Raw genomic sequence first — 12,403 nt, forward strand, 5'->3', positions numbered from 1 at the left:
CAAGGAGTGCCAGACTGCCCCAGGTTCCGCGCGAAGAGCGGCGGTAGCAGCAACAGGCAAGCTCCTCTCATGCCCCTCGTGCGAGCAGTACCTTGAAGCCAGATGAGGCCCGATCGCCGGAGACGCCGTGATGGAGGATTCGTCGCTATCGGATTCATCCGAAATCGTCACCACCATCACGAAAGCCCAACGGCCGCACGCCTGTGGCGGCTGGAGCCAGACCCGTTTGAACAGATTGCTCTCTTCTACGGACTCGGCGCAGTTGGGAATGACAGACGAGACGATCATCGTACGAATGGTCCGTTGTCGGTCTTTCAGGTCCGGTAACGCTGGACCACCACGGCGGTTGACAGACCGCTTCTGTCGGCGCTGGTCTCTCGATATCGATACCTCAGTCCGTTCCAGCTCGGCTTCGTTCAGTTCATAAAGATATGGTGTGAATTCCTTTGCGGCCTGGAAGGGTCTGAAGGGGGAGGGAAGAGGCGTGGGTAGGAAGGAGGATTTCATGTCGGGATCGTCAATCGGCCGACCATCGAAGGAGTGGGAGAGGATATAGAGGGATTTTGTGAACAGCTGCGACTGTTCGCGAATGGAGTGCGCAATGGCGGTTGTGAATTCGCCCGAGAGCGAAAGGTCGTCCGTCATGCGGGCAGCAAACTGTTCGGGCGAATTGTGGGGGTCGTTGATATCCCATTCGAATTGGTCGATGAGTGTATGTTGGCCAATGGTAATATTCAACTTGACGAGGATGCGCATCTCGTCGTTCTTGTACGCGCTGTAAGGGAGGTGAGGGTCAAGGGCGTCTTCTTCAATGTAGAGTTGGGGGTAGTAGTCGCAGAGTTGTTCCTGGATGCTTTGCGAAACCATACGTATCAGTGGCACGCACGACTCGAGAGGGAGCCCCAGATCCTCCACGAACTTCTCGGCGAACAGGTCCGGGGAGACTACGCGATCATGGAGATTCCAGGTGAAGGTGTCTCGGATTTTGATCTTTTCCCAGTCAATGTCGAGCCGGATCGGTACGAGGTCTTCGATCTGTTCATTCTGCATCTTGAGGTCTTTCCGTGATACTCGAAGCTCGCGTGTCCGCCGGTTTCCTGGTCGACGTCGATTGGACGGATACAACAACTGGGGGTGTTGACCGCGTAAATCCGTACGAGCATTGCCGAAACCTTCGTAGCCTACGCCGTACAAAGCAGCGGGGTTCATGTGGTTTTCACGCCGTAGCGTGAGATAAAAGTCCCTCTCCGCGCGTTTTTGTTGCTGCAGTTCTTGCGCGGGATTCTGCCACGCTACCAACGCGGAGTGTTCGAATTCACGGTTGACATACTCTTCGAGCAGTATCTTCTCCGTTGGGGTCTCGCGCACGCGCACCGCCAACGCCTCAGACGCTTTTTGGATCATGGAGCCGTCGCGCGACCGCTTCTTGCTCGAAGCAAGACCATTCTCCCCGTTCGACGCGTCACGACTTGATTCGGCCGAGGGTAACGGCACACCAGATGCCGCTAAGACGGCTTTCGCGTTCTGTTTCACATCCGCAATTGTATCCGATCCATTCGCGCGCTGGTCTGTAGGAGATTCGCTCATGTCACCGTTGGCGTTGCTGACTTCGGCAGAACTCTCTTGAACCGTCTCGGCGTGTGCGTCAGTCGCGAGCTGCCCCGGTTGGGTCACTTCTGGGGAGGGCATGCTGAAGGGTTGGTTGGGAGAGAGTAAAGGTGTCCAGCGATTCGGGAAGGGAGAGAAAAGAACGTGTCACTTTGCGCAATTGGAGAACGCCTGCGGCGACACTTCACAACAAAGGGGTATAATCGAGATAAAAAAGAAGAGGAGGGAAAGAAAGAGGGAAGATTGTTTATGGTCGCATCCTTGGTGGGATCCTAGTACAGACGAAGGTCAGCTCATTTTCCGCATGGAGGTACGTCGACTGGTGTTCGCGGCGAGACGCGACAGTGACCGACGGGTCACCTCAGCCCCCTGAGCCACAATGCGCATGGGAAAGGAGAAGGTGTACTGATGGAGATGGTGGAAAGCAATAAGATGCATAAAGAAGGAAAAAAAGCACAGTCATGCGTCATGCGAATCAGAGGAATGGGGATGGTGAGGAACATACCAACAGGGGGGAAGGAGGGTAATGAGGCAGTCAGGCAACAAGTCGCGCAAATTAGGGAAACGACCGCGAACAGAGCAAGGGAACAACAAGATCGATAATAATAGAGATGACACCAATAACAACCCGCGTAGAAATCGGCCGGAACGCCAGTCGAACGAGGGCTCCCAAAGCACTCACTGATGACTGGATGGGTCTGCCTGGAGTCGGCTCGGTTCTGGGTCTTTCACGCCAGGCAAGCAAAACGGAAGCGAACGGCTGGCTAATCAGCTGACAAAACGACCTGGCGTAATAACTACCTCGTTGCTGGGCCTCTGAAGTCCGTTCTGTTTCTTGCCGATAATTAAACCGTCGAATCTGACAAGTTTCCCAGATGTGGTGGATGTGGATGACGATCCAATGCAGGACGGGCACTTTGCTTTGCGGCGACTGAAGGGAGAAAAAGAGAGGGAGAGAAGGAGAGGACGAGGGAGGGAAAATGTGCTGGGGGGTGTTGGAACCCCCGTCAAATCATTACAAGTGTGTGTGTCCGCTCGCCCGCTGGGTAGGGGGGGAAGGTCAAGGGGGGAACAGGCGAGGCATAGAATGGACCAGCAGCCCGACCAGCACTAGAAGACCAAATCTACAGGGGAAACTCTCGAGGGGAGGCCTTTTTTGAAGCCATCACGACTGCATCTTTTACCTCGAGATTTCTCCTGATGCGATGCCGAACACGCATACCGTACGGCGGTATCGTATCGTACGGTATTCCCGTGTCTTCCCGCACGCCATCCCATTTCTGTCTATCACGTGGTATTTGGCTAACCAGATCTGGTATAGTGTCTTGGCCTAGTTGGGCTAAGGGACGGGAGACTGTCGTACCTAGTAGGTTATAGGAAACGGTTGTACTGCATGCACATACTCCGCAAGCTCCAACTGGAGATCGAGGTACCTAGGTGAATTAGGTAGATGTGACCTAACATCGGATATCAACATGAATCCCCATCGCCATCATACATATCACACAATCAGGAACATCTATCAGTAATCAAATATCTGCGACTCGAACTTGCACCCGACCTTCTCCAGCCGATCCACGTAATCCTGTCCCAGCGTGGCCGATGTCACGATGCCTCCCCGGGAGACCTTTCTGACCTTGTCCTCGTTCTCCAGAATGGTCATGGCTGCCTCCGCCATCAATAGTCCCGTGACCGAATACATGCTACCCTGGATCTTCAATTTCCCAAGAACCCGCTTCGGGGATGGCGTGTCCTGATCCGCCGTCGCCACGGCACGGTACTCCACTCGGTCGTCGCGAGAACTCTCCATGCTGGGACCCTGTCCCGGACCGTAGGCGATCTGCTTCACCAGCCACCGGACTGGAGGCAGAAGCAACAGCGTGATACCGATCAGAAACAGGTAATGAACTGCAATGCCGACAACCACGTTCCGCACGCGGAGGAACTGTCGAAAGTAGAACCGGGGACCGTAGAACTCCGGCATCAAGGTGCTGCTGCGATGCACGATCGTGATATCGCACGTTGCGGACGGGGAGGTCGTCAGGGTACCCAGGTCGCGCACCGCGCGAGCACCCAGCACTTTCTCCATGATCGACTCACGGGGGATGTCCTTAGGGGGCGTGGAGGCAGCCAACGCGAAGGGGTGGGTGGACTTCAGCACGTCGGAAAGCGAAACCGTGTCAAGTGTGGTCAGAATGGTGCTAAGGGTACCACCACTCACCCCGGAGCTCCTGCGAGACATGGTGAGGAGGAAATCAAGTTGCCTTGAATCATGATGGCTTACTTCATTTCGTCGATGGCGCAGGTGACTTCCCGGGTATGGCACGACAACTCTTCCCGCACGCGCTTGACAACCGACCAGGTCAAGATATCGGCCGGAGCACTTTCGATCCCAACAGACGGAATCACCTAGAATCTGGTGAGCTCCAAGCTTCTACTCCAGAACGAGGATGTACGCACGATAGCACCATTGGACTTCGCGATCTCATGATACTTCTCGATGATAGTCTTGATCCAGGGGGTTTCTCCGGTACTACGTAAGTCAATGACGGATTATCCCAGGAGTGGATAAAAGAGAACTTACGCATCAACATAGTGGGTTCCATTGGCGGCACATGCTTCGACCACCGGAGTCGAGTACAAGTGATATGGACCGACGCAGTTGATGATGAGCCTGGTCTTCTGAGCCAGGCTATTGAGTTCGGTGGCGTTCAATTGGACTGCCAAAGTGTCTACTGGAAGGTTAACCGGGAGGAGGTTGTGGAAATATATTTCCAGTAGCAAGTACCTGGCTCCGTGCGATCCGGATTCAACTCTTTAAGTTCCTTGCCAATCTTCTCGACCTTTTCAAGAGAACGTCCCGCGAGGGCCCATTTTAAATTGGTTGGAAGATGCTTGACAATGTGTTCGGCACAGAGACGGCCTGTATATCCTGTAGGTCCATGGAGGACTAGATCATACTGTCTGCTGGCATCCATATCTGACACCAGTAGGTTGTACCCAGAACGAGAGCGTTATATTGCAGATATGGGATTTGACCGGACTGAACGAATCTTGAACAGGAGACAAGATGATATGCCTACTTTGAGGAGGACGAGGCAACAGTACTGATGACGTTCGTTGACTTTGTTGATCCCGTCCCCCCTGCCACGGAAACCTCGGCCATCGGCCTAACCCATTCGGGACAGATGGATTGGGAAATCATGTGATTATGTCCTCCACGCAGCGTCCATCTCTGACAACGATAATGGAAGAAAGAGTCTAGATTAATGCATACAGATGCAGATTCGCGAGAGAAGAATCTCTGATAGCTAGCGAGAAGAAAAAAGTTCAAGAGCGAATCCCTTCTGGGATAATTCTGAGCATGGCTAGGGCACTTGCCAGGGGACAACACACGCATAGAAATATGGAATACAACAGTTAGAAGAAGAACAGAAAAACTGAGACTTTATGCGAAGTCTAATCCTTTTCTGCTTGAATTGACCGGCATTCATCTTTTTCTCTCTGCTTTGTACACTCGGATATAGTACTCCGGCAAAGCGATGATGCACGCAGGCCACACGTGACCGCCAAGCCTTTAGCCCTAAGCGAGCCCACCCACAACCACACTCTCTCCGTTGAAAGCCTCAGTCTCGATTTCGTCTTGCCGCACTGTATCCATCTTCGACCTGAACAGCCAAATCAGACAAGATGACCAAGCGCACCAAGAGTAAGTGCTCCCAGCATACTTTGACGACCTTTCCGATCAATTCGCAAGCATCAGAAATACTGACTGCAATTTTCAGAGGTCGGCATCACCGGTAAATATGGTACCAGGTATGCTTTTCGCGCCATCCTCCCCTGAACCCGCCTCGAAGTCGACGTTATTATTTTCTCGCCGGAACGATCGAAAGGAATCGGCCCAGAAAAGAAACGAATGACTCGGAGGCGATTCGCCGCTACGAGGAACCGATTTATTGACGATTGATAATAGATACGGTGCCTCCCTGCGTAAGCAGGTGAAGAAGATGGAAGTGTCCCAGCACGCCCGCTACGTCTGCACCTTCTGCGGCAAGAACACCGTCAAGCGCCAGGCCGTTGGTATCTGGGAGTGCAAGGGCTGCAAGAAGACCGTTGCCGGTGGTGCTTACACCGTCTCGTAAGTCGCGCCCTCTGAACCAGTATTGGCTTCCAGCGTTTCCCTTGTGGAAACCGACTGGGTTTTCGTCCACACAGACCGGTGGACAAGTGTGACACGAAACTAACCAAAATGTGCTACAGCACTCCTGCCGCCGCCGCCACCCGCTCCACCATCCGTCGTCTCAGAGAAATCGCGGAGGTTTAAGTGTCATGATGGGATTTCCTTTTTACGTTTGAAATAAAAAATAGCGAAATTCAAGAGAGCTTAAATCTTGTTACGAATTCCGGCTTCGTCGACGTGACTGGTCGAACACGGCACATGACTACCTACTAGACAACAATACTACGGATGACTTGAAAATCCTCTATAAGGACCCGTATATGATCCTGTTCGCCTGCGTTCTGTTTGCGTGCTACATTGCGAACTGCCTCCACGACCTGTGACGAACTTTCTTCGGTCGACCATGATTGTGATTTCTGACAGCACCGCGAACTGTTCCCAACGCATCCCAGCGTAGACTCCAATTTTTTTGCTCCCACTTCGCCGGCTCCATGCGCGTGATGGACTCCATACGACTGGCGCAAAAGAAATGGCAAAAATCCCTTTGATCCACCTGAGGGTCGTCAGGCTGCACAGCCTTTGCTTGGAAGATCTTCGGGCTCTTTGACCTCGTGATCGTGGATTAGCTCTTGAGCTCCCTCCCTTTCCGTCTGATAACCGAGGGGACGGATGATCATAGTGACCATTTTAAAAGACGAGAAGAAACGCTCCGGCGCCTTTTAACACCTTAAGAGTACCATGCTTGTGATGTCGAGACATGGGTACCTACGTAGAGATCTAGCGATGGGTCACCCTCCCGCGGCTAGGGACGACCGGTTACACTGGCCACCCTCCCAAGCACAGCAAGATCCAACCGAAAAGAGGGGTATTCTGCTGCACTGCAAGGGCCCAGCGTGAGTGCATTGGGAGTGCATTTGATGGAGCACGTAAATACTTGATCATCCTGAGACCTCCCATGTACCTTGCGGTGATTGGCCTCTGGTCACGTTGCCCGACCAGACTGTTTTGCGTTAGACCGGCACGGTGGACCAACCTTCAAAAGGCCGGCTGCTTTCTCCCCACATCACCTCTCTCTCCTTCTCCCTTCCCCTTCTACTTCTGCTCCCTCCCATCCTCCGTCTGTCAGTTGCTCTTCATGCCTTCTCTCAGTTTCCCTGCAGACAATCCGGATTCTTCCCTCTCTGTTAATGTCCGACACCTGTATTGTGTGCTTAGGAGACCTTGGCGAAAGCGCCAGCGATCCTCTGGCCGTCGCCGCCGAGGCCGCGCCAAGACCTGACCTTCAAGACGCTGATGGCCTACCCACGGGCTCTGCTAGCAAGCCTGAGGGCGTCGATGGTACGGAGGACGCAGGTCAGATCGCCCAGCTACTGCCTTGTGGTCATATCTTACACAATAACTGTCTGAAGCCCTGGGTGGAAAGAGCCAACAGTTGTCCAATATGTCGTCGTAGCTTCAATCTGGTGGAGCTGAGCGACCGAATCGGAGGTATGTTTCTACTTTCTGTGTCGTACTCGTTCATATGACGGGACCCCCTGATTGAAAACCTCATACGCAAGGCCTGGTACTAATACTGCTCTCCTCACAGGCCCTGTTCTCTCATCATACGCCGTCCAAGACCGGGTACAGGTGGCCGACGTCGATCCGTCGATGGTGATCGACTATGTCGATGACGACTTTACCGATTTCCAACCTTGTCCCGTTTGCGGTGATTCCGATAATGAAGAACTACTCCTCCTCTGTGACGGGTGTGACGCCCCGTCCCATACCTACTGTGTCGGGCTGGACGGGGTCCCCTCGGGGCCTTGGTACTGCGCCCGATGTGAAACCCAACGTGCGTTGGGTCCGTCCCCTGACACAGAAGACCGACCGGCACGCACTCAGGAACGACGGGGCCGTCGAACCAGAGCTCAACAGCGGAGAGCCCAAAACCGAAACCAGATGAATTCTCTTCATTGGGCGCGGGTCTGGCAGTCTGTCTGGGATCACCTCAATCTCGACCTGGATTTTCCGTTTGATGACGACAGAGCCATAGAGCGCGCTCGTCAGCAACAACGACGGGAGGCGGCGAATCAGCGCGAATTCCGGGCTTGGCAGCGTCGGTTCGAAGTCGCTGAACGACAAGGCGGCAGCAATCGATTTCGAGACACGGCTGCGCTATTGGATATTGAAGCCCCAAGGCCTTCACGACCTCGCGTGCCTCGGGAGCCAACCCCGGAGCCAGAATCTCTGGAGGAGATGAGAGCCTGGAACGCTTTTGAACGAGCTCGCGAGATTGAAAATGACCCCAGTGCTGCCCGCAAGAGAAAGGAGCCGACTTTATCCCCTTCGCCGGAGCCTACCGAACCGCAGCGGAAATTGAAACGTCCGCGAACTCGCAGGGCTCAGGACCTGGCCGCACTGGCCTTGCAGAACGGCGAGTCTTCGAGGGCCGCGAGCGCACAAGCGTCCGCCCGGATCAACGCGGAAAGTTCGACGGAGCCAAGTTTCCTGCAATCCCTTTTGAAAGAAGTCGAAGAGGCCTCGAAACCCTCGAGTTCCTACCCACCGTCCGCCCAGGCGTCGGTCGCTCCGACCGACCATCCCACCCCTGGTCCTTCTTCGCCTTCGATCTCTCCTGCCCCCTCCAACCATTCCTCTCCCGTTTTATCGTCGGCCACCCCCCCGCCCCATATGAGAAGCAGGCCCATCTCTCCCATCCAGCTTTCCTCACCAGCCGACTTGTCGTCCCCGCCCTTCTCGCCTGACGTTTCTCCCGCTGGCTCCGCCGATGCGAAGGTTACGGGAGTCAAGGACTCCTCTCCCATTCGAGATAGCGTGGGGCTCCCTCGCCGGCGCATTCCTCGGGCTGCTATGCGATCCCCAATGGTGCGGTCATCTGACAACTCGCCAAGCCGCCCTAAACTATCCCTGGCTGTTAAATCAGACATCCAGAAACTGGTCGGGTCATGGCTCAAGCCGTACTACCGCTCCAAGACCATCACCAAAGACGAGTACACAGACATCAATCGCACGATTTCTCGCCAATTATATGATCGAGTGGGTGATGTAGAAGCCCTTGAACTGGATGCAAAGTCTGATTTGGAAAAGACCGCCAAGGAGGCGGTGGAGAAGGCTGTTGGTGGTCTGAAGCAGAAGCAGAGGATGGAGGATAGTGACCAAGTGGATGATAGTTCATGATATATGAATAGCGTGTCGCATTTGCCGGCGTTTTCAGCGATTTACGGGGGTCAGCATCAGCTTCGGCGTTTCTTTTTTCTGGCACTGTCGCATGGGATATGTAGGTATATCGCTCACTCAGGGAGCCGGGCTGTGTATTTCAGGTTCTACGTGGTCTTGGAATGTCAATATCACATCTGATCCATTTACTTTGGCCATGGAGATATGCATGGTCATCACATGGCCGTCGATAGGAACAATCATAGATTCACTTTGGGACTGTACTCAAACAAAGATGGTCCTCAGGGGAAGCCATTTTCTACCAGATTAGCAGGCCTTGCCAATGCCGTGGGTATTCTCGACGCATGTTTTAGAGACGCATGGGTGTACATGCTGATCTGTGAGTTGTTAGCGTGCGTCGAGTAGCTAAGAATATCCTAGGCGCTGACCGCTGTTTAGACCTTGTGCATCAACTCTAGATGGACAACTAGTTACTTGGCTTCTAAATTCGAGAGGCAATCGCATATATGCAGTAAACATTATCTATATCTATATGAATCATAATCATAAGACGCTGAAACCAACGTGAGGCGTAAATGCATAAACCCAAATGTATGTCATCCAGATGCGCTGCGAGACAAATAACCAAAGACCATGCTCATAGCTTCGGCGTGAACTTGCTCATCGCCCGGATCTTCTTTCCGTAGAAGAAGAACACTATCGGAATCGGGATCATCGCAACAGTCAAGAATCCCAGCAATGACGACGCCCAGTCCACCCCGAGCTTGTGATACATTTGCACAGCGAAGAGCGGGAACGCGCCACCGAGGCCGCTCCGAACCAACGTGTTCGCCGCAATGGCCGAGTTGGCGAACATCATGTACACGTCGATGATGTAGTTCAGGCCCTGCATGAAAATGACCAGGATACCCATGCCGATGGGCACTCCGGCAATCACCTGCGGCACCCACGAGATGTTGCGGTCAGAGGTCCAGCCGAACCAGAACAGACCCACCGGCAGCAGGATAGACGCCGGGATCATGGGGATGAGGCGCTCCTCCGGCACCACGCGGCCGTGTTTGGCGAGCTTGCGCGCGAACCGCGTCTTGGTCTGCCAGATGATCAAGGCGACGCCGCAGAGGACTCCGATCATGATTCCGAGGAAAGGCAGACCGGCGATGCCCCCGTTTGTCCAGCCGCGGACTTCTGTGAAGGAAATCGGGTACGCTTCGAAGAAGAGGTAGAGGATTCCGTAGATCAAGGCGAGGTAGATCGTGATGAGGAGGAGGATCGGCTCCAGGAACAGCATTTGGACCGGACGCAGGAGATACTTCCGTACAATCTCAGAGGCGGTGGGACGATGTTCGTCGAGGAACGAATGCAGCGCCCAGTTGCCGGTCTCGCGACGCAGGCGAGCGGCACGTCTCTGGAGAAGCACCGGCCCATACGTCTCCGGGACGATGAACAGAGCAATGGAACCGAACGTGGCGGACGCAATAAGAGTGATCCATGCCGTCCATCGCCAGCCGAGGTACGAATCCGTGATGAAGCCACCAACAATGGGACCTACACATGGTTAGAGAACATGAAACCGTAACATGAACTTTGGGGTGACATACCCAGTACCGGACCAACAAAAGTAGCAGCAGAGAACATGGAAATAGCCACAGCACGATCGATAGGGTCCCAGAAGTCTGCCATAGCACCGCCCACGACGGCCAGAGGCGAGCAGCCAAAGACACCGAGCAAGAAGCGGCAGATCATGATAGTTTGGAGGTTTTGCGCCACGGCGACGGGGATCTGGAAGATCGAGAAGACGGCATAGCCAAAGAACAAGGGTATTTTACGACCGTACAGCTCAGACATTGGTGACCAGACCAGCGGCCCAAGTGCAAACCCGAACACCACCAAGCTCGTTGCAAGGGTCATAACTTCAGTCGAGACGTCGAACTCCTCCGCGGTGACCCTTGTGGCCGTGGAAAACACGCTGCTGCTGAATGTTATCCACATAGTGAGGGACGAAAGTGTCATGGTGATGAGCCATTTCCTCCATGTTGGCATATTCTGTGGGTGCTCGGGGTCGTCGGGTCCATCCCACTCGACGATGTTGGGATCTTTGGGCGGTGCCGGCGGGGAGTCGACCGGGGCTCCAGCATTCTTTTCCGCGTCGAGGTCTTCCAGGTCCTCCATGCTCATTCCATGAAGGCCTTCGAGTGATCGAGATTCTGAGTTGAGGGTGACGTCTGAAGATTCAAGGTGCTGCCGTTCATGGTGCGGAGGATCGTGCGGCGTTGCGCCGACTTCAGTGTTCGTACTCATTTCAAAAGATGCGTATGACCGAATGCTAGAAGAACTGTATTGTTCTATCTTATCTTTCGTGGAGCCTTTGATATCGCCACCCAGGGCTGAGGCTCGAACCGGAGATTATGTAGCTTGTATAGCGGAAGAACAAGAAACTCCAGATCGGATCTGGGGGTTCGAGGCCTTATAAACCATCGTACCTTCCTTTATCAACGGTGGGTACGCAAAGAATCTGCAATTTACGGAGCAAGCCCATAATACTGGCCCAGCATTTTTAGGCAGAATTTTCTGGTACGTTATTAGAAATTCGATGCTGCAAAGGAGGTGGATAACGGCACACTGTCCCGATCTCCACCCTTCCAGAAGGTGAATATCATACTACTTGGACATACCTCTTAAATCCGATAGCCCGAGTCCGAGGAGCGATCCAACCTCAGGCACATGAGTCAACATAAGGTCCCGATGAGATCATCGTGGATAATTATTCATCACCAGAGCCACGCAGTACCCCTTGCACCCTGTCAGATTGCATAAAAGCAAGCTGATAAATCTCGCCATCGAGGAGTCGGCATCCGTGTGGCCGTTGAACGATGACGGCGGCGAAGACCATCGGAACTGGTTAGCGCATAGGGCAGCTCGCGCTTCGGCCTTCCGAGCCCCGATTCCCGTCTGGTTGCACCCACTTATTGGGCCAGAGAAGCAGAGAGTGTCCACTCTACCCGGCGGCTTGGCTTTTTTATTTCGACACTTCTGGGTCATTCGGTAGATGGCCGTCTGCGCAATTCCCGAGGCTTTGGGGATTTTCGCTTCTTATCAAGTCGAGACCAAGTACGTTTTGTTATTCCACGAAGCATGGTTGTTGTCTTTGTCTATCTCGACTTGGGGATCGGCCGCTATTCAAACAAATCGGCGTCCGACTCGGCTCGGACGGCATCCATGTCAGCTTAACCACGTGGTCAGCAAGTTAGGCTGATTTCGCCGAACTCTCTAGTCGTACTCGAGGTGGCTGTTTCGTAAGATGAGCTAATGCAGGAGCTCGGAGATCCGGGCTATGGATGCGAATCCGAGTGAGATAAGACCGGACCGAAGCTTGTGATCCCAGCAGATCTTGGTCGAGGCGCTTGTTTAGCGTGGATTCACCTGGAGTATGCATCC

At 53.8% G+C, this 12,403-nt stretch overlaps 5 protein-coding genes across 5 annotated transcripts in view; 2 read left to right on the forward strand and 3 right to left on the reverse strand.

Moving 5' to 3' along the window:
* Positions 1-1,689, reverse strand: part of ATEG_10064 (SWI/SNF chromatin-remodeling complex subunit SNF5) — a gene marked incomplete at both ends in the record, with an annotated part of 2,549 nt that extends 860 nt beyond the window's left edge. Inside the window, one exon of the mRNA XM_001209366.1 lies at positions 92-1,689. Coding sequence (XP_001209366.1) covers positions 92-1,689 — 1,598 coding nt within the window. The remainder of the gene's footprint in view (positions 1-91) is intronic.
* A 1,441-nt stretch (positions 1,690-3,130) lies between these two features.
* Positions 3,131-4,586, reverse strand: ATEG_10065 (uncharacterized protein; the record flags this gene model as incomplete). Its single annotated transcript, XM_001209367.1, has 5 exons — positions 3,131-3,839; positions 3,893-4,017; positions 4,069-4,141; positions 4,193-4,340; positions 4,397-4,586. The coding sequence occupies 5 exons, from the start codon at positions 4,584-4,586 to the stop codon at positions 3,131-3,133; spliced, it is 1,245 nt and encodes a 414-aa protein (XP_001209367.1).
* A 712-nt stretch (positions 4,587-5,298) lies between these two features.
* On the forward strand, positions 5,299-5,932 carry ATEG_10066 (60S ribosomal protein eL43; the record flags this gene model as incomplete). The annotated part of the gene is made up of 4 exons (XM_001209368.1): positions 5,299-5,317; positions 5,394-5,424; positions 5,582-5,746; positions 5,869-5,932. 4 exons carry the CDS (start codon positions 5,299-5,301, stop codon positions 5,930-5,932), a joined length of 279 nt encoding a protein of 92 aa, XP_001209368.1.
* A 1,043-nt stretch (positions 5,933-6,975) lies between these two features.
* Positions 6,976-8,968, forward strand: ATEG_10067 (putative PHD and RING finger domain protein; the record flags this gene model as incomplete). The annotated part of the gene is made up of 2 exons (XM_001209369.1): positions 6,976-7,276; positions 7,377-8,968. The coding sequence occupies 2 exons, from the start codon at positions 6,976-6,978 to the stop codon at positions 8,966-8,968; spliced, it is 1,893 nt and encodes a 630-aa protein (XP_001209369.1).
* Positions 8,969-9,605: 637 nt separating this feature from the next.
* On the reverse strand, positions 9,606-11,266 carry ATEG_10068 (MFS transporter; the record flags this gene model as incomplete). Its single annotated transcript, XM_001209370.1, has 2 exons — positions 9,606-10,513; positions 10,567-11,266. 2 exons carry the CDS (start codon positions 11,264-11,266, stop codon positions 9,606-9,608), a joined length of 1,608 nt encoding a protein of 535 aa, XP_001209370.1.
* Between the last annotated feature and the right edge of the window lie 1,137 nt (positions 11,267-12,403).

Source organism: Aspergillus terreus, genomic scaffold (genome assembly GCF_000149615.1).
Source record: "Aspergillus terreus NIH2624 scaffold_16 genomic scaffold, whole genome shotgun sequence".
NCBI classification, from domain to species: domain Eukaryota; kingdom Fungi; phylum Ascomycota; class Eurotiomycetes; order Eurotiales; family Aspergillaceae; genus Aspergillus; species Aspergillus terreus.